The 22346-nt window shown below is 43.3% G+C and overlaps 1 protein-coding gene and 1 pseudogene across 1 annotated transcript; both read left to right on the top strand.

Moving 5' to 3' along the window:
* Positions 1-156: 156 nt before the first annotated feature.
* Positions 157-9995, top strand: LOC113019365 (IgGFc-binding protein-like; the record flags this gene model as incomplete). Its single annotated transcript, XM_080305747.1, has 11 exons — positions 157-805; positions 904-1487; positions 1604-2156; positions 2249-2847; positions 3020-3177; positions 3328-3728; positions 3901-4097; positions 8400-8795; positions 8893-9176; positions 9252-9526; positions 9614-9995. Coding segments are annotated over 11 exons (4227 nt in total), but the record flags the coding sequence as incomplete, so codon positions are not given.
* Positions 9871-21782, top strand: LOC145419383 (IgGFc-binding protein-like; annotated as a pseudogene).
* The last annotated feature ends 564 nt before the right edge of the window (positions 21783-22346 follow it).

Below are 22346 nucleotides of genomic sequence, written 5' to 3'. Positions count from 1 at the left end.
TAATAGTGGACGGCCCTACTACAGAGTAGAAGGCAAAAATGAGCACAGAGGCAGTACTCAAGTCTCTTGGACACGACTGGTGAAAGTGCATGTCTACAATGACACAATTGAGCTTGTCAAAGGACGCCGTGGTCAGGCTAAGGTTGGTCATTTTGATTCTGGATAAATTCTACACTTTATGACCAGATATACTTTTCTCACTTGATATATTTGCTGGTTTTTTTACAGGTTAACGGGAACTTTGCATCCACTCCATTCTCCCTTAGCAATGGCACCGTGCAGGTTTATGATTCAGGTTTTTCTGTGTTTGTCAGCACTGACTTTGGTTTAGTGGTGTCTTATGACACAAATCATTATGTCCAGATCAGCTTGCCATACACTTACCAGAATGGTACATGCGGTCTTTGTGGAAACTTCAATGGCATTCGTAGAGATGACTTTCAAACTCGTGACGGTGAGGTTGTGAGCTCTGATGTGGTTTTTGCTAACAGCTGGCAAGCATTTGGAGATGATAAGCCTGGCTGTGGGCCACAGTGCGGAGGTCTGGACTGTGCTGTTTGCACTGTAGAAGAGACAGCATTGTACAGCAACACTGACCACTGTGGTATCCTCAGCAGTAGTTCTGGACCTTTCACGGCTTGCCATCAGCAACTTCCTCCACAGTCCTTTGTGGAGAGTTGTGTGTATGATCTGTGTGTAGGAGGAGGGTACCGACCTATTCTCTGTCAAGCCCTAAGTGTGTATGCAAGTCAGTGTCAACAAAGTGGTATTCGACTACCAAGTTGGAGGACACCTGGCTTTTGTGGTATGTTAATCACTTTTTTTTTTTTTTGCATTATTTCAAAATATCATTGTATTAAAATTCCACCGATGTAAATATCGATGTTGTTGTCTTATTCCTAGAAATCCCATGTCCAGCCAACAGTCACTTTGAGTCTGAAGGCACAGGATGTCCACCTACCTGTGTTAATCCCAACTCTACCCATAACTGCCCTCTACCTCCCCAGGAAAGCTGCATCTGTGATTCAGGCTACATCCTCAGTGGTGGGGTCTGCGTCCCTCATGCTGAGTGTGGCTGCAGCTTTGAGGGCCGTTACTACCGCTCTGGACAAACTGTAATATTAGACAAAAACTGTGGGAGACGTTGTAGCTGCAGTTATGGCTCCATGACTTGCCACTCTCATGGTTGTGGCCCACTTGAATCATGCAGGGTGCAGGATGGAGAAAGAGGATGCAGACCAAATAGCTATGAAACATGCTGGATCAGAGGCCCAGGGTCATATCAGACATTTGATGGACTGACATACCAATATCCTGGGGCGTGTCGATTGACACTTGCCAAAGTTATGGGACTGTCCAGTCACCCACACTTCATGGTGACAGCAGAAAAAGTGCCAAGAGGCCAGCATGGTTTTGCACGAATTCTGCATTTTGAAGCAGAGGGGATACACGTATCTATTGAGATGGCAAGGAACAGTAAAGTGAAGGTAAGTGAATGGAACACTTACTTAAAATTATGTTCTTCCTTTAATATTTATTTATGTGTACACGGACACAATACTGCTTAAGTCTTGTTAACTGCAAAAACTGGATGATCCTGCAGGTTAACGGTCAGCTGATCAGGCTACCTTTCAGCACTACATCCAACCGAATCCAGATCTTCCACAGCAGCATTTACAGTGTCATCATTCGCACCTCCTTTGGTGTAACTGTGCAGACAGTCTGGCCTCACTTTGTCCGTGTCACTGCTCCTGGTGTCTACAATGGTTCACTGGGTGGACTCTGTGGTAATTACAATGGTCATCCACATGATGACTTCAATACACCCAACGGTGTCCTGATCAACAGTTCTCAGGACTTTGGAGACAGTTGGCGAGATGGCTCTCTGGCTGCTCACTGCGTGGAAAGCATGAACCAAAATTCTACAACTAATTACAATTCTACTGAGTACTGTGGCATTCTCAGCTCACCAGATGGGCCATTTGTACCCTGTTGGTCTGTGGTTGACCCGAGCCAGCAGGTGGATGTATGTGTGGAGATCATGGGGGGCTCTAACAATCCAGCATCAACTCTGTGTGGCGTCCTACGAGATTATGCACTAATGTGTCAACAGAAGGGTGTTGCCTTAGGACAATGGAGAAATGCAACTGGCTGTTGTAAGCATTCAACTGTTTTTGAATTAATTCTAGCCATGATCTCCAAATGTTTAAAAATGCTTTTTTATGTTAACCTGTTTGTTTTTCTCCAGCACTAACCTGCCCATCAAACAGCCATTATGAACTCTGTGGAACCTCTTGTCCTTCTGCTTGCCCCAGCCTTTCTTTCCCCTTCACCTGTGATACTGTGTGCCAGGAGGGCTGTCAGTGTAACAGTGGTTTTATCCTCAATGGTGACCAGTGCGTTCCACCAACATCTTGTGGATGCTATCATCAAGGACGCTATCACCAAGGTGGTGAGCAGTTCTGGGATGGTGAAGAATGTCAGAGCTTGTGTACCTGTAACGGCACTACAGGGAACGTCCACTGTACTCCCAACTCCTGTGGGCCCCAGGAGTCCTGCCGTGTGGTGGAGGGCGAGTTTGGCTGCCATCCCAACCTTCATGGCACCTGCTCTGCCTCTGGAGACCCTCACTATATCACCTTTGATCGCAAGGCCTATGACTTCCAAGGAACCTGCCGCTATGTTCTGGTGACCCTCTGTAATGCCACTGATGAGCTCAATCAGTTTTCCGTGGAAGCTAAGAATGAGGCATTGAATGGGCTTCCACTTTCAATAGTAGCTGAAGTTTTTGTGAATGTCTGGGGCTACGACGTGCATATGTCAAGGGACAGAAGAGGTTTGGTACAAGTAAGTAGTTAGTGATAGTTCTCATTCGATGATTGTTATGAACAATTTCAGGTGTATGAAGTAAATGGCAGCTACATATATTTTAGGGATATTTTTACTGCTGTGAATGAAAAAAATAACAATTAAAAAGTAGAAAAACTACCCACTGATTTTCTTTGCATATCTCTTCTAGGTGAATGGAGTAACTAGAAATTTACCTATTGTCTTGAATGAAGGTAATGTGTCTATCTATGCAACAGGATCTCGTATACTTGTCAGCACTAATTTTGGCTTGAGTGTTACCTATAATGGATATAGTGCAGTGTTTATCTCCGTACCACCAAATTACAGGTACAATTCCCACCCATGAAAGCTGAAGTAATTTTTGTTTGACATGCTTTAAAAAACAGGATAATCCCAGCTATATAAATAATTTATTTACTAATAATTTATCCTTATGAAACTAACACAAGGACTATTGCTAACTGTTGTCATCAACAGAGAAAAAATATGTGGACTTTGTGGAAATTTCAATGGAAATCCAAATGATGACTTTCACACACCATCTGGAACGATAGTCACATCTCCAGATGAGTTTGGGAGAGCCTGGAAGGTGCCAGGCAACTACACGTGCAATGATGGCTGTGGCTCCTCCTGTCCACAGTGTGCCAATGAACAGCCTGCTAGAGATCAGTGTGAGGTGATACAGGCAGCTGATGGGCCCTTCAGTTTCTGCCACGAGGAGGTGGACCCGGCGCCATATTTCAACGACTGCGTGTTTGATGTATGTTTGTCAGGAAATCAAGGCCACGATCTCTTGTGCAGTGCCATTGAATCATATGTCAGTGCCTGTCAGTCTGCTAATGTTCGAATCTATCCCTGGAGAGAGAACACCACCTGCAGTGAGTCAACATGTCATTATATTTTATTTATATCTAAATGTACAAGAAATTTGCTAACCACTTCAGAAATAAAATGTCCAATAATTTTACAATACTCACTGTATCCACACTGTATTACATTAAAAGTGGTATGTCTGACTAGTGCCATTTGTCACGTTTCTCACTTATTAAGCACTGGACTGTCCAGCCAACAGCCATTATGAGCTGTGCGGTACTGACTGTGGCCACACCTGTGCCAGTAGCATTGATGAAACCTGTGAGCAGTTCTGCTCTGAGGGATGTTTCTGTGATGAAGGCTTCATCAAGAGTGGGACCAGGTGTGTCCCAGTGGAAAGCTGTGGCTGCCAGTATGATGGATTCTACTATGATGTAAGACATATTAAAGTCAATAGTAAATACTCTTTGAAGTAATTCCCTTCAAATCAGCAGAATCAGCAGACTTTCCCTTCTTACATTTAGAAAGCTTCGTGAAGTGTTTTGGACTGTGACAAAGCTTAAAATTCAGAAATATATATTAAACAAACAACAGAGTCTATTACAGCTCAGTAATAATGTGGTAATATTGAGGTAACAAGGTGGAAACAGGAAGATAAAAACTAGATATATAGCAAATAATTGCCACTTCATTTCCAGAGTAATAACCAAGTGATCTAGTGAGTACTATTGCATTTAAATCTATGTAATAACAGACCATAAATTATAAGTGATAATATGGATACAAATGTATGTACATGAGCTTAAAAAAACAATTAGTAATAGTATAGTCACAATCACTAGCAATAAAACACATTTTTATATATACTAACCTCATAATAATAGGGTAACAAGATACTAATATGATTTTAAGTTTTAATGTTTTGGGATACCATTACCATATTGCCATAATGCTGGAATGAATCCTGCCTCATCCACCAACATTCTTTTTTGTTTGACAACAGTATCACCGTAAATATTATGTTTAAATCTGATATCTGGTTTTCACTGCCGTATGCATAGCCAAGAAAACAGTCCTCATGAACTGGAAAAATAAAAACAATCTTAATTCTAACCAATATAGAAATTATCTATTAGATTACATTAGTCTTGACACAGCCTCTGCCACCACATCAGATCAATTGCTCTGGGCTCCTTTGATCAGCTCCATCACCTAGTGGGGGTCGGGGGTCATAGTTTGGTCCCGCCTTCACTGTTGTGATTGGTGTGGGGGTAGGGACAGGCTTAGGGCGTCGGGGGGTTCCCCGGAGGCATCTTCCTTGGGGGGCTCAACCCGGGGTAGCGGTCATGTCCGGTTGGGGGCTCTTTTGGCTCTCGTGTGACTGTTTCCTCGTGGCTGCGTGCAGCGGGGCTAGGGGAGGGTCTGTGCTGACGGACGTGGGTTACTGACCTGGTAGCCTGTCTGCCCCTGGGTGGGTCCGGGATGGGCGTGAGGTTCTGGGGGCGCTCCGTCCCTGGGCTGGGGCCCTGGCCGGGCCTCGGGGCCTTGGGTCCAGGTTTGTGTGTTGCCGGGGTTGTGGGCAGGTGGGTGCATGGGGGCCCATCCCTGGCGCAGGGTGTCGCCGGTGCGTCGAGCCACCTGGGGGGCTCTTCAACTGGTGGGGGAGATTGTCACATCTTGCAGGAGCTTTCCTCTCCTCAGGAACTCTCTGCAGGAGGGGGAGATACAGGAGAGGTGGAGGAAGATCTCAGCCTGGGCGTCTATTGTCTCATGTAGTCTGGAAGATGAGTGGATGGTGGGGTGGGTGCAGTTTTCTCTGTGGTGGGGTTGGGTGGACTGTCCCGGGCTCTGTGGGGCCGGGGGGCGCTGCTGCGCTGGCCCCCGGTCTGGATGGGCCTGGGCCCCCTTTCAATGGCGGGTTGCGGAGTATGGGAGTGCCTACTGGGTTCAGCGGGGGAGCTGGCCCCAGGGAGGGGTCACCTGCCCCTCCCTTCCTTCCCTCCCCATCTCCAGCTGCCTCCCTCTTCCCGCTCCACCACAACCACCCACACATGCAGGGCCTTGGAGTAGGGGTATGTCACCAGGGTGCAGAGGAGGCTACCCCCCCCCCCCCCCCCCCCCCTCTGTCCCCTTCTGGCTGCCTCTGCCTCAATTTTATCCCACAACTTAGACATTCACGTTACTCACACTCTCATTACACATACATATAGGATCTTGGGGGTGGGCACGATACACGGAGTCCAAAAGACCATCAGGGTGTACACCTCACCCCTGGCGTCGTTGCCCACCTCTCAATTTTAAATACACGTAGACATTGAGGGCTAGCAGGAGGGACTATGCGCTTACCTGCTGCTCTCTGGCAGATAGCTCCATGCCCTCCTGGGTTTTAAATGCACCTTAGAACACACATGCATCAACACTACAATGAGCGGGTGGAGGGAGGTTTGGAGTCTTCTCTCACCCCCATTCTCTGCGGCCTGCTGGAGCGGGGGGGCTAGGAGGAGTTGGCCGTCCGACTGCGGTCTTGAGTGTGGGGCCTCCCTGCTGCTGCGGAGTCGGGGCGATCTGCCTCTCCCCACCGCAGGGAAAAGGGTAACACCACCTGGGTCTGGGTGCAGTTCCCCCCTCCAGGGGCAAGGGTACCTAGACCCGGTTCGTAGAGTACGCTTGGGGAGTGTGATCGTGTGTACAGTGTCTCTTTATGTCTGTCTCCACGTTGGTTGAGTGTGGAGTAAGTGTATATGAGAGCATGAGGGTGGGAATGGATGTTTGTGTCTGTGTGTGCCTGTATGTCTGTGTCTATATGTCAGGTTGGGTATCAGACGCCACCTCTCTGGGGACATCTCAGGCCCTCCAAGGTTTGGAGGCCTATCTCCACCCACCACCACTTCCCCTGCCAGTGACGGACTCCCTCAGGTGTCGGTGCGTTGGTGGTTCTTTGTGTCTCAGGGTGGGCGTCTGGGTACACACTGGCTCACTCCTTGGCGGCCGCTTATCGGGGCCTGGAGCCTGGGGCTCGCTCGGGCCACTTCGGAGGTGGGGTGCCCCCGGCCTCTCGGCCTGGGGCTCAGTCACTCAGGCACAGCTAGCTGCCGGCGGAGCTCACGGGCGCGTCACTGCAACTCCCCCTGGCTTCTGCTCTGCGGCTGCTGAGTGAGCCCTCATCTGGGACTCTCCTCAGCTCTTACTGGGACAGTGGCGCGGCTGCCCCTCTGTTGGTCTTCCTTGGTCTCTTGTGTTCTGGGGGCCTCTGGATGTCTGGAGTTTTGATCTCCTCCATACCTGCTTCATACCCTGGAGGACGGGGCTGTGGCTCCCCACACTCCCTAGCAGATCGCTACATGGAGAAACCTTTGGAATGCAAGCATGCTGATCCACACAGGTATGCACACAGGTGTACACACGGGTATTCACAGACGCGGACTACAGCTTTCTTGGCTGCTGCCTCAAAGCACATTGTGCGCTGTCTATCTTGCGTGCTGCACAATATCGTTTATTATTTAGTATCTACTGATATCTACTGCTAGCTAGTTTATTGTGATGGTGCTATTTTTTTATTATGTTGCTCTTTGTTGTTTGCTTTCTCTTCTGTTTTTTTTCTCCCTACAGGTGACCCAGGTGTTTTGTTTTTTTGTTTGTTTGTTTTTTCTTTCTTCCCCCCCCTTCTCACCGTCTCTTCTCCCCTTTGGTTTTCTTTCTCTCCCTCTCTTTCTTTCATTCTTTCTCCCTGTCCTATCCCCCAGTCATGTCTGTCCCGTTTGTAGCAACTGAAAATAAAATAAATTCATAATTATAATAAAGGTCAATCAAATGGACCAATATGGCAAGGCCATGATGATCCACTTGGTAAAATAAATCCGCTTGGCATCTTTCTTGGCCTTAAGACAACAATTCTGATGGCTAAAGATCCAAACGGGACACAAAAAAGAAAAAGAAAAAAAAAATCTGATATCTTACCTGGAATCAATGTTGGTTTCTGTTCAATAACCAAGAAACAAGGCTACAAAATGCAAATTGACGTTACCTGGAAACATGTGGTAGTTTAGGTCTAATAACCAGGAATCAGGGCTGCAACATGGAAAAAGTGTTAGTTCCATGTTAATAACCAAATAAAATCCAAACCAAATGAAAAATTTCAGGAAGCATGATGAATACCTGGAAACGTGGTAGTTTCTATGAAATAGCAAATAATAGGGGTTGCAAAATGCAAAACTACAGTTTATAGTTTCATATAACTGAAATCTTAGGATCACAAAAAAGGTCTTCATTTGCTATCATATATTCAGCATAGCTATTATGACTGTTTTATATTACACCACTAAAAAGAAAATAATTAATATGTAGCTATACAAGCAGAATGATGCTCTAACTCTTTAAACTGCAGTTTAAATAAATAAATAAAAATCTGTCGCTAAATAAATAAATGCATTAAACAATCAGTTGAAGATTATACAGCTACATCAGAACGATTAAAAACCTTTTTCATGCAGCTCTGTTCCACATATTTCTTGAAATTGTGGCATTTAGCATCTGTCCTCTCTGTGGGAGAAAGTTCAAAAGTTGTCAAACTAGTTGTCAAAATATTTATTATATTATTAGTTGCAGTTTGCAGTAATCTAGCAATTACTGCACTAAATCACCTACAATTAATGAAAACAAAACCCTTCAAAATGGTATTTTAAGAACTATATTTGTTGTATCAATTTGGCTATGATTTGGTGTGGTGTGGTTCACAGGCTGGCGAGTCCTTCTGGACAGACGGTTGCTCCCAGAGATGTGAATGTCACGCTCCAAATGACCTACGATGTTCTGCCTCGTCTTGCACTCCTGAACAGCAGTGCTCCATCAGAGACGGCCAGCTGGGCTGTTATGATGCCATGTCCACCTGCACTGTGTGGGGGGATCCACACTACATCACCTTTGATGGAGCAGTGGCTCATTTCCAGGGAACTTGCTCCTACATCATCACTGAGAGCACAAACCACGGCACTAACGAAACACAGTTTCAGGTGATAGCCACCAACAATCACCGTGGAAACAACCGTGTGTCATTTGTGTCTGCAGTGGACATATATCTCTCAAATCATCCAGAAAGTGTGTACATCAGGATCGGACCCAATAAAAGAGTAACGGTAAACTATCTATCACTTTTAAGATGAACAGCATTCTACTTTGTCTAATCTGCACAAAAGTAACAACACACACTTATTGCATCTCTTGTCCTCTCAGGTAAATGGAAATTATGCTTCTCTTCCCACCACAGTGGGAATCTTAGCTCAGGTGGTAAGGCAGGGAAGCTACATAGTGGTTGATGCCTCTGACTTGCTAGTCCAGTTTGATGGTCAGAGCACTTTGCTGGTCAGACTGGGCCAAAACCGTCATGACAGAGTCACAGGGATGTGTGGAAACTCTAACAATAATCCTTCAGATGACAAAGTCTTACCCAATGGCACACTGGCACAAAATGATAATTATTTTGGACACAGCTGGAAGTCACCCACCAGCCAACCAGGGTGAGTTGCAATGGAAATCACTATTGATGCTTCAACAAGGCAGTAGCTGATGGCAGTATGATTTGTCTTTTCCAGATGTGGCTCCACTGATGAAGATGATGATGGACTGAATGACTGTACCTTTAGAGAAGAATATTCCCAACTCTGCAGTGTCATCACCAACACCACCGGCCCATTCAGCACCTGCCACCTGCACTCTGACCCCCAGCCATTTTTCTCTTCCTGTGTCTACGACCTCTGCCTCTACACTCCAGCCAATGGCATGCTGTGTTCCGCTGTCTCCGCCTATGAGAAAACCTGCTCTGTTCTAGGGCTAGACATCCCTGACTGGCGCTCTGCTTTGCATTGTGGTATGTTTGCACTGCTCAAATTAGACATTTAATAAAAATTTAAATCATTGCCATTCATCACTGATGATCCTTTCTCTGTGTCTGCAGAGGAGTCAGACCCCTGTGAAAAGCTGGACTGCACAGAGCACGAGTGGTGTGGTGAGAAGGACGGTGTCTATGGCTGCTTCTGTAATGAGCACCACCATCGGCCAAACAATGAGAGCTTCGGTGCGGGCTAACTAAAACCTTCAGCAGTATCTGTAGTGTATTTATTGCATTAGTCAGCCTTTATATTAAGCAGTCAAGTCAACAAATGTCTTTCAAATCAGTATTGATGACTCAGCTTTAAAAAATATCATGCCATAATGGGTCAGATTGTGTTTCTCTCTCCTTCTTAGACGCGTCCATCACTTGTGTCAGTAGTTCTGGCACCATATCTCTGTCCCGCTGTCAGCTGTTTGAGGCCGGCTTCCACTCTGATGCCCTCCATCTTCGAGATGAAACCTGCAACGGGACTCTTGAGGATGGTCGACTGGTTTTCCACTTCAACAGTGATGACCAGCTTTGTGGGACAATGCTGAGGGTACAATTAGTACATTGAAGGAATCTTTTTGATTCTTTCACTGTACTAGCATTTCATTCATTGTAGAGCATTTTTGATGGCAACCTAAACTATGCTTAAACTCTTTTGTCTTCTTACTCTTAAGAGCAACGGGACCCATTTCAGTTATGAGAACACTATCAGCGGGGATGTGGACCCTCATGATGGCCTTATAAGTCTTGAGAAGAGCATCCACCTGTACTTCTCCTGTGACTATCCTCTGACCCAGAACCTGTCTATGGAAGTTGGCATCAACCCTGTAGAAAGGTGATAACCAAAACACCATCTGGCTTACATTGTTTTGTTTTTTACTTTTTCGTCATATGACATTGTGGTTGTTGCTCTTCCAAATAAACATAGCTGTGTGAGCTTTATAGAACTTTATATCACTGTTCGATTGTCTTCATAACAATCTGACCATGTGAATGACCATCGTTTTATTCTGTTTTGTTTAATACCAACATTGTTCTAATGCGTTCATTTTTTGTACACCCACACTGATACCTCATGTTGTTTTGATTTCCAAGGGTCTGTGTTCCTCACGCTGAGTGTGGCTGCAGCTTAGAGGGCCGTTACTACCGCTCTGGACAAACTGTAATATTAGACAAAAACTGTGGGAGACGTTGTAGCTGCAGTTATGGCTCCATAACTTTCCACTCTCAAGGTTGTGGCCCATTTGAATCATGCAGGCTGGAGAATGGAGAAGGAAGATGCAGACCAAATAGCTATGAAACATGCTGGATCAGAGGCCCAGGGTCATATCAGACATTTGATGGACTGACATACCAATATCCTGGGGCGTGTCGATTGACACTTGCCAAAGTTATGGGACTGTCCAGTCACCCACACTTCATGGTGACAGCAGAAAAAGTGCCAAGAGGCCAGCAAGGTTTTACACGAATTCTGCATTTTGAAGCAGAGGGGATACACGTATCTATTGAGATGGCAAGGAACAGTAAAGTGAAGGTAAGTGAATGGAACACTTACTTAAAATTATGTTCTTCCTTTAATATTTATTTATGTGTACACAGACTCAATACTGTTTAAGTCTTGTTAACTGCAAAAAACTGGATGATCCTGCAGGTTAACGGTCAGCTGATCAGGCTACCTTTCAGCACTACATCCAACCGAATCCAGATCTTCCACAGCAGCATTTACAGTGTCATCATTCGCACCTCCTTTGGTGTAACTGTGCAGACAGTCTGGCCTCACTTTGTCCGTGTCACTGCTCCTGGTGTCTACAATGGTTCACTGGGTGGACTCTGTGGTAATTACAATGGTCATCCACATGATGACTTCAATACACCCAACGGTGTCCTGGTCAACAGTTCTCAGGACTTTGGAGACAGTTGGCGAGATGGCTCTCTGGCTGCTGACTGCGTTCAAAGCATGAACCAAAATTCTACAACTAATTACAATTCTACTGAGTACTGTGGCATTCTCAGCTCACCAGATGGGCCATTTGTACCCTGTTGGTCTGTGGTTGACCCGAGCCAGCAGGTGGATGTATGTGTGGAGATCATGGGGGGCTCTAACAATCCAGCATCAACCCTGTGTGGCGTCCTACGAGATTATGCACTAATGTGTCAACAGAAGGGTGTTGCCTTAGGACAATGGAGAAATGCAACTGGCTGTGGTAAGCATTCAACTGTTTTTGAATTAATTCTAGCCATGATCTCCAAATGTTTAAAAATGCTTTTTTATGTTAACCTGTTTGTTTTTCTCCAGCACTAACCTGCCCATCAAACAGCCATTATGAACTCTGTGGAAGCTCTTGTCCTTCTGCTTGCCCCAGCCTCTCTTTCCCCTTCACCTGTGATACTGTGTGCCAGGAGGGCTGTCAGTGTAACAATGGTTTTATCCTCAATGGTGACCAGTGCGTTCCACCAACATCTTGTGGATGCTATCATCAAGGACGCTATCACCAAGGTGGTGAGCAGTTCTGGGATGGTGAAGAATGTCAGAGCTTGTGTACCTGTAACGGCACTACAGGGAACGTCCACTGTACTCCCAACTCCTGTGGGCCCCAGGAGTCCTGCCGTGTGGTGGAGGGCGAGTTTGGCTGCCATCCCAACCCTCATGGCACCTGCTCTGCTACTGGAGGCCCTCACTACATCACCTTTGATCGTAAGGCCTATGACTTCCAAGGAACCTGCCGCTATGTTCTGGTGACCCTCTGTAATGCCACTGATGAGCTCAATCAGTTTTCCGTGGAAACTAAGAATGAGGCATTGAATGGGCGTCCACTTTCAATACTAGCTGAAGTTTTTGTGAATGTCTGGGGCTACGACGTGCATATGTCAAGGGACAGAAGAGGTTTGGTACAAGTAAGTAGTTAGTGATAGTTCTCATTCGATGATTGTTATGAACAATTTCAGGTGTATGAAGTAAATGGCAGCTACATATATTTTAGGGATATTTTTACTGCTGTGAAAGAAAAACAATAACAATTAAAAAGTAGAAAAACTACCCACTGATTTTCTTTGCATATCTCTTCTAGGTGAATGGAGTAACTAGAAATTTACCTATTATCTTGAATGAAGGTAATGTGTCTATCTATGCAACAGGATCTCGTATACTTGTCAGCACTCATTTTGGCTTGAGTGTTACCTATAATGGATATAGTGCAGTGTTTATCTCCGTACCACCAAATTACAGGTACAATTCCCACCCATCAAAGCTGAAGTAATTTTTGTTTGACATGCTTTAAAAAACAGGATAATCCCAGCTATATAAATAATTTATTTACTAATAATTTATCCTTATGAAACTAACACAAGGACTATTGCTAACTGTTGTCATCAACAGAGAAAAAATATGTGGACTTTGTGGAAATTTCAATGGAAATCCAAATGATGACTTTCACACACCATCTGGAACGATAGTCACATCTCCAGATGAGTTTGGGAGAGCCTGGAAGGTGCCAGGCAACTACACGTGCAATGATGGCTGTGGCTCCTCCTGTCCACAGTGTGCCAATGAACAGCCTGCTAGAGATCAGTGTGAGGTGATACAGGCAGCTGATGGGCCCTTCAGTTTCTGCCACGAGGAGGTGGACCCGGCGCCATATTTCAACGACTGCGTGTTTGATGTATGTTTGTCAGGAAATCAAGGCCACGATCTCTTGTGCAGTGCCATTGAATCATATGTCAGTGCCTGTCAGTCTGCTAATGTTCGAATCTATCCTTGGAGAGAGAACACCACCTGCAGTGAGTCAACATGTCATTATATTTTATTTATATCTAAATGTACAAGAAATTTGCTAACCACTTCAGAAATAAAAAGTCCAACAATTTTACAATACTCACTGTATCCACACTGTATTACATTAAAAGTGGTATGTCTGACTAGTGCCATTTGTCACGTTTCTCACTTATTAAGCACTGGACTGTCCAGCCAACAGCCATTATGAGCTGTGCGGTACTGACTGTGGCCACACCTGTTCCAGTCACATTGATGAAACCTGTGAGCAGTTCTGCTCTGAGGGATGTTTCTGTGATGAAGGCTTCATCAAGAGTGGGACCAGGTGTGTCCCAGTGGAAAGCTGTGGCTGCCAGTATGACGGATTCTACTATGATGTAAGACATATTAAAGTCAATAGTAAATATTCTTTGAAGTAATTCCCTTCAAATCAGCAGAATCAGCAGACTTGCCCTTCTTACATTTAGAAAGCTTCGTGAAGTGTTTTGGACTGTGACAAAGCTTAAAATTCAGAAATATATATTAAAGAAACAACAGAGTCTATTATAGCTCAGTAATAATGTGGTAATATTGAGGTAACAAGGTAGAAACAGGAAGATAAAAACAAGATATATAGCAAATAATTGCCACTTCATTTCCAGAGTAATAACCAAGTGATCTAGTGAGTACTATTACATTTAAATCTATGTAATAACAGACCATAAATTATAAGTGATAATATGGATACAAATGTATGTACATGAGCTTAAAAAAACCCAATTAGTAATAGTATAGTCACATTTACTAACAAGTAAATACATTTTTATATATACTAACCTCATAATAATAGGGTAATAAGATACTAATATGATTTTAAGTTTTAATGTTTTGGGATACCATTACCATATTGCCATAATGCTGGAATGAATCCTGCCTCATTCACCAACATTCTTTTTTGTTTGACAACAGTATCACCGTAAATATTATGTTTAAATCTGATATCTTACCTGGAATCAATGTTGGTTTCTGTTCAATAACCAAGAAACAAGGCTACAAAATGCAAACTGACATTACCTGGAAACATGTGGTAGTTTAGGTCTAATAACCAGGAATCAGGGCTGCAACATGGAAAAAATGTTAGTTCCATGTTAATAACCGAATAAAATCCAAACCAAATGAAAAATTTCAGGAAGCATGATGAATACCTGGAAATGTGGTAGTTTCTATGAAATAGCAAATAATAGGGGTTGCAAAATGCAAAACTACAGTTTATAGTTTCATATAACTGAAATCTTAGGATCACAAAAAAAGGTCTTCATTTGCTATCATATATTCAGCATAGCTATTATGACTGTTTTATATTACACCACTAAAAAGAAAATAATTAATATGTAGCTATACAAGCAGAATGATGCTCTAACTCTTTAAACTGCAGAATTTTGGGGGGGAACAAATCTGTCCCTAAATAAATGAATGCATTAAAACAATCAGTTGAAGATTATACAGCTACATCAGAACAGAACAATTTCTTGAAATTGTGGCATTTAGCATCTGTCCTTTCTGTGGGAGAAAGATCAACAGATATGAGTAGTTGCTCTGTCACAATATTTAGTACATTAATAGTTGCAGTTTGCAGTGATCTAGCAATTACTGCACTAAATCACCTACAATTAATGAAAACAAAATCCTTCAAAATGGTATTTTAAGAACTATATTTGTTGTATCAATTTGGCTATGATTTGGTGTGGTGTGGTTCACAGGCTGGCGAGTCCTTCTGGACAGACGGTTGCTCCCAGAGATGTGAATGTCACGCTCCAAATGACCTGCGATGTTCTGCCTCGTCTTGCACTCCTGAACAGCAGTGCTCCATCAGAGACGGCCAGCTGGGCTGTTACAATGCTACCACCTGCACAGTATCTTTCAAAGGTATCGTGTACATTTTCCCTGCTATGCAGATGATCTCCAGCTCTGTCAATGAAACTATGAGACTAAACTGTAGGAATGTCTTAAAGACATAAAGACATGGATGATCTTTAATTTTCTGCTTCAAATTCAGATAAAGATAAGATTATTGTACTCAGCTATAAAACTCTTATAAACATGATGTCTAACCAGATGCACACTCGGATTGGGATTACCATGGCCTCCAGTAACACTAAGAGAAATGTTTGCATTGTTTTTGACCAGGTTATGTCCTTCAGTGCTCATATTAAACAAATAATTAGAATGGCTTTCTTGCATTTTAATTAGAAAAATCCTATTTCAGAGTGACGCCAAAAAATTAGTTCATGCATTTATTACTTAACCCTTTAAAGCCGGTCGGAGCGGGCACGCTCTGTGTTGCATAACTATCTTTAAATCCCGGTAGCACTGCAACCACATAAGCTAGCACAATAATTTTTTTTGCATATGAAACCGGAGGAGTTGTACTTACATCTTATACCACCAGCTTGTCCTAAGTCACAGTTTCCTTCCACATATAGCTTTGCAAAAACTGCATAAAAAGCACTTGCAGCAACAAAAACATAATATTCCAGAAACACGCTTTGCTGATTCGATCAGCTGTTTGTAACACTTCCTACGTCCATCAGCGCGAACTATCGCATGTCCGCCATATCCTGCCCAAAACCGGAAGTGATGTCATTTTCCGGAAATGTAGTTTTTTACCATCAGGGCCTTATGAGCCTATACTGGTGTTTTTAAAAGTTATGTTTGACTCTATGACTTTCTGTGTCGTTTCTGGGACGCTTAGGACTCATATTGCACTGCTGGAAATAGTTTATTTTGATGCATATGCTGTTTTTTTGCAAATTTGCACTATAATATTTATTTTCGTTTTCCTGCAGTATATAAAAATTGGTGTATTTCAAAAATAAAACTATAAAGACACTCAAAATAAATTTCCTGTGGTGGGAAACTATTTTGTGCAACTTTTTTGTATTTAAAGTTTTGAGGGATAAGCCTCTTAAATTTCTCTAACTAGAAATATATGTTAAAAAAACAAAAACGATTTATTTTTTGTAGTTTATTGCACTTTTTTGCAATTTATGTAATTACTATGCACTTAATGCAGACATATTATTAAAATTTGGGCTATAATGGTTGTATTGATGTATATCAAATTGAAATGCTCCCAAAAATGGCACTACAGCATGTAAAAATATAAAGTAAGCTCTGGCGGACTTGGTTCTATGGTAGTTCTTAAAGGGTTAAAGTCTGGCCTACTGTGATTCGTTATTATCCAACACGTTCTCACTCTCAAAGCGTAACATTTTATGCTAGGTGACAAATTGTCAACATATTACGTTTTTGGACACCCAACACGTTCCTAAATGACGAGATCGGAAAAATGAGGGAATATGAGAACCGTTTGGTCTCAATCTACAAATGTTTGCTCTTTTTCTCAACATCGCTTGGGAAAACACTATTTCATGCCATTAAAGTACTGGTTACGATTAGGAATAACGTTATGGTTAGGGTTAGGGATAAGGTTAGGTTTAGGGCTGGAATACAGGGCTGGAACGTCTATTACCGCAGGACCGTCATTCCACTTGATTTCATCCATAACCCGGCGCGTACCATAAGAACGCGGAAGGTCACCTTTCGCGTTCCTCAGGAACGCCATGGGACGTGACAAAACGTCGGGATGTTACGCCTCGGGAGTGAGAACGGTCTGTATTATCAGATTTTCCCAAAAACTCACTGAAAAGCATTGAGTTGATCCAAAATGCTGCAGTACGGACAGGGACTAAAAAGAAAGAACATATTTCTCCTATCCTAGCTTCCCTTCTTTTGCTCCCTGTTAAAGCCAGATTCAAATGTAAAATTATTTTCCTCATATAGGTCTTGAACAATCAGGCCTCATCTTATCTTAATGAAATCATAGTGCCGTATCCTCCCAACAGAGCACATCTCAGACTGCTGTTAGGCATTGTTGGATTGTTGCAGTGGTCTCTCTGTTATTTGAGGGTCTTTAGTTTACAATATAAAGTGCCTTGAGGCAATTCCTGCTGTTATTTGACAGTACATGAAAAAAATGTAAGGTTTGAAAGTTTTTTCCTAAAGCTTTATGAATGTAAATGTCTGGACATTTAACACAAGGCATAAGGGACATTTCCTTTTATTCTTTTTAAGGTGAATTAGTGCAGCTGGGTGCTTCATTCTGGAGTGACAGGACCTGTGCACAGAAGTGCACATGTACCTCAACAGGCCTGCAGTGCCGCAATGAGCCGTGCTCCTTTTCACAGATCTGCAAGCCAGCTTCCTTCCAGTTCTCCTGTCAGACAGTGCCAAGAGGAACCTGCACCATAAGTGGTGATCCCCATTACTACACCTTTGATAACACAGTGTTTCACTTTCAAGGCACTTGCACGTATGTTCTCTCTGAGCAATGTAATAGTGGACGGCCCTACTACAGAGTAGAAGGCAAAAATGAGCACAGAGGCAGTACTCGAGTCTCTTGGACACGACTGGTGAAAGTGCATGTCTACAATGACACAATTGAGCTTGTCAAAGGACGTCGTGGTCAGGCTAAGGTTGGTCATTTTGATTCTGGATAAATTCTACACTTTATGACCAGATATACTTTTCTCACTTGATATATTTGCTGGTTTTTTTACAGGTTAACGGGAACTTTGCATTCACTCCATTCTCCCTTAGCAATGGCACCGTGCAGGTTTATGAGTCAGGTTTTTCTGTGTTTGTCAGCACTGACTTTGGTTTAGTGGTGTCTTATGACACAATTCATCATGTTCAGATCAGCTTGCCCTACACTTACCAGAATGGTACATGCGGTCTTTGTGGAAACTTCAATGGCATTCGTAGAGATGACTTTCAAACTCGTGACGGTGAGGTTGTGAGCTCTGATGTGGTTTTTGCTAACAGCTGGCAAGCATCTGGGGATGATGAGCCTGGCTGTGGGCCACAGTGCGGAGGTCTGGACTGTGCTGTTTGCACTGTAGAAGAGACAGCATTGTATAGCAACACTGACCACTGTGGTATCCTCAGCAGTAGTTCTGGACCTTTCACGGCTTGCCATCAGCAACTTCCTCCACAGTCCTTTGTGGAGAGTTGTGTGTATGATCTGTGTGTAGGAGGAGGGTACCGACCTATTCTCTGTCAAGCCCTAAGTGTGTATGCAAGTCAGTGTCAACAAAGTGGTATTCGGCTACCAAGTTGGAGGACACCTGGCTTTTGTGGTATGTTAATCACTTTTTTTTTTTTTTGCATTATTTCAAAATATTATTGTATTAAAATTCCACCGATGTAAATATCGATGTTGTTCTCTTATGCCTAGAAATCCCATGTCCAGCCAACAGCCACTTTGAGTCTGAAGGCACAGGATGTCCACCTACCTGTGTTAATCCCAACTCTACCCATAACTGCCCTCTACCTCCCCAGGAAAGCTGCATCTGTGATTCAGGCTACATCCTCAGTGGTGGGGTCTGCGTCCCTCATGCTGAGTGTGGCTGCAGCTTTGAGGGCCGTTACTACCGCTCTGGACAAACTGTAATACTAGACGGAGACTGTGGGAGACGTTGTAGCTGCAGTTATGGCTCCATGACTTGCCACTCTCATGGTTGTGGCCCACTTGAATCATGCAGGGTGGAGGATGGAGAAAGAGGATGCAGACCAAATAGCTATGAAACATGCTGGATCAGAGGCCCAGGGTCATATCAGACATTTGATGGACTGACATACCAATATCCTGGGGCGTGTCGATTGACACTTGCCAAAGTTATGGGACTGTCCAGTCACCCACACTTCATGGTGACAGCAGAAAAAGTGCCAAGAGGCCAGCAAGGTTTTACACGAATTCTGCATTTTGAAGCAGAGGGGATACACATATCTATTGAGATGGCAAGGAACAGTAAAGTGAAGGTAAGTGAATGGAACACTTACTTAAAATTATGTTCTTCCTTTAATATTTATTTATGTGTACACGGACACAATACTGCTTAAGTCTTGTTAACTGCAAAAAACTGGATGATCCTGCAGGTTAACGGTCAGCTGATCAGGCTACCTTTCAGCACTACATCCAACCGAATCCAGATCTTCCACAGCAGCATTTACAGTGTCATCATTCGCACCTCCTTTGGTGTAACTGTGCAGACAGTCTGGCCTCACTTTGTCCGTGTCACTGCTCCTGGTGTCTACAATGGTTCACTGGGTGGACTCTGTGGTAATTACAATGGTCATCCACATGATGACTTCAATACACCCAACGGTGTCCTGGTCAACAGTTCTCAGGACTTTGGAGACAGTTGGCGAGATGGCTCTCTGGCTGCTGACTGCGTTCAAAGCATGAACCAAAATTCTACAACTAATTACAATTCTACTGAGTACTGTGGCATTCTCAGCTCACCAGATGGGCCATTTGTACCCTGTTGGTCTGTGGTTGACCCGAGCCAGCAGGTGGATGTATGTGTGGAGATCATGGGGGGCTCTAACAATCCAGCATCAACCCTGTGTGGCGTCCTACGAGATTATGCACTAATGTGTCAACAGAAGGGTGTTGCCTTAGGACAATGGAGAAATGCAACTGGCTGTGGTAAGCATTCAACTGTTTTTGAATTAATTCTAGCCATGATCTCCAAATGTTTAAAAATGCTTTTTTATGTTAACCTGTTTGTTTTTCTCCAGCACTAACCTGCCCATCAAACAGCCATTATGAACTCTGTGGAAGCTCTTGTCCTTCTGCTTGCCCCAGCCTCTCTTTCCCCTTCACCTGTGATACTGTGTGCCAGGAGGGCTGTCAGTGTAACAATGGTTTTATCCTCAATGGTGACCAGTGCGTTCCACCAACATCTTGTGGATGCTATCATCAAGGACGCTATCACCAAGGTGGTGAGCAGTTCTGGGATGGTGAAGAATGTCAGAGCTTGTGTACCTGTAACGGCACTACAGGGAACGTCCACTGTACTCCCAACTCCTGTGGGCCCCAGGAGTCCTGCCGTGTGGTGGAGGGCGAGTTTGGCTGCCATCCCAACCCTCATGGCACCTGCTCTGCTACTGGAGGCCCTCACTACATCACCTTTGATCGTAAGGCCTATGACTTCCAAGGAACCTGCCGCTATGTTCTGGTGACCCTCTGTAATGCCACTGATGAGCTCAATCAGTTTTCCGTGGAAACTAAGAATGAGGCATTGAATGGGCGTCCACTTTCAATACTAGCTGAAGTTTTTGTGAATGTCTGGGGCTACGACGTGCATATGTCAAGGGACAGAAGAGGTTTGGTACAAGTAAGTAGTTAGTGATAGTTCTCATTCGATGATTGTTATGAACAATTTCAGGTGTATGAAGTAAATGGCAGCTACATATATTTTAGGGATATTTTTACTGCTGTGAAAGAAAAACAATAACAATTAAAAAGTAGAAAAACTACCCACTGATTTTCTTTGCATATCTCTTCTAGGTGAATGGAGTAACTAGAAATTTACCTATTATCTTGAATGAAGGTAATGTGTCTATCTATGCAACAGGATCTCGTATACTTGTCAGCACTAATTTTGGCTTGAGTGTTACCTATAATGGATATAGTGCAGTGTTTATCTCCGTACCACCAAATTACAGGTACAATTCCCACCCATCAAAGCTGAAGTAATTTTTGTTTGACATGCTTTAAAAAACAGGATAATCCCAGCTATATAAATAATTTATTTACTAATAATTTATCCTTATGAAACTAACACAAGGACTATTGCTAACTGTTGTCATCAACAGAGAAAAAATATGTGGACTTTGTGGAAATTTCAATGGAAATCCAAATGATGACTTTCACACACCATCTGGAACGATAGTCACATCTCCAGATGAGTTTGGGAGAGCCTGGAAGGTGCCAGGCAACTACACGTGCAATGATGGCTGTGGCTCCTCCTGTCCACAGTGTGCCAATGAACAGCCTGCTAGAGATCAGTGTGAGGTGATACAGGCAGCTGATGGGCCCTTCAGTTTCTGCCACGAGGAGGTGGACCCGGCGCCATATTTCAACGACTGCGTGTTTGATGTATGTTTGTCAGGAAATCAAGGCCACGATCTCTTGTGCAGTGCCATTGAATCATATGTCAGTGCCTGTCAGTCTGCTAATGTTCGAATCTATCCTTGGAGAGAGAACACCACCTGCAGTGAGTCAACATGTCATTATATTTTATTTATATCTAAATGTACAAGAAATTTGCTAACCACTTCAGAAATAAAAAGTCCAACAATTTTACAATACTCACTGTATCCACACTGTATTACATTAAAAGTGGTATGTCTGACTAGTGCCATTTGTCACGTTTCTCACTTATTAAGCACTGGACTGTCCAGCCAACAGCCATTATGAGCTGTGCGGTACTGACTGTGGCCACACCTGTTCCAGTCACATTGATGAAACCTGTGAGCAGTTCTGCTCTGAGGGATGTTTCTGTGATGAAGGCTTCATCAAGAGTGGGACCAGGTGTGTCCCAGTGGAAAGCTGTGGCTGCCAGTATGACGGATTCTACTATGATGTAAGACATATTAAAGTCAATAGTAAATATTCTTTGAAGTAATTCCCTTCAAATCAGCAGAATCAGCAGACTTGCCCTTCTTACATTTAGAAAGCTTCGTGAAGTGTTTTGGACTGTGACAAAGCTTAAAATTCAGAAATATATATTAAAGAAACAACAGAGTCTATTATAGCTCAGTAATAATGTGGTAATATTGAGGTAACAAGGTAGAAACAGGAAGATAAAAACAAGATATATAGCAAATAATTGCCACTTCATTTCCAGAGTAATAACCAAGTGATCTAGTGAGTACTATTACATTTAAATCTATGTAATAACAGACCATAAATTATAAGTGATAATATGGATACAAATGTATGTACATGAGCTTAAAAAAACCCAATTAGTAATAGTATAGTCACATTTACTAACAAGTAAATACATTTTTATATATACTAACCTCATAATAATAGGGTAATAAGATACTAATATGATTTTAAGTTTTAATGTTTTGGGATACCATTACCATATTGCCATAATGCTGGAATGAATCCTGCCTCATTCACCAACATTCTTTTTTGTTTGACAA

The sequence above is a fragment of the Astatotilapia calliptera genome, chromosome 8 (genome assembly GCF_964374335.1).
Source record: "Astatotilapia calliptera chromosome 8, fAstCal68.1, whole genome shotgun sequence".
Classification (NCBI taxonomy): domain Eukaryota; kingdom Metazoa; phylum Chordata; class Actinopteri; order Cichliformes; family Cichlidae; genus Astatotilapia; species Astatotilapia calliptera.
This window is presented reverse-complemented; position numbering and strand designations above follow the sequence as displayed.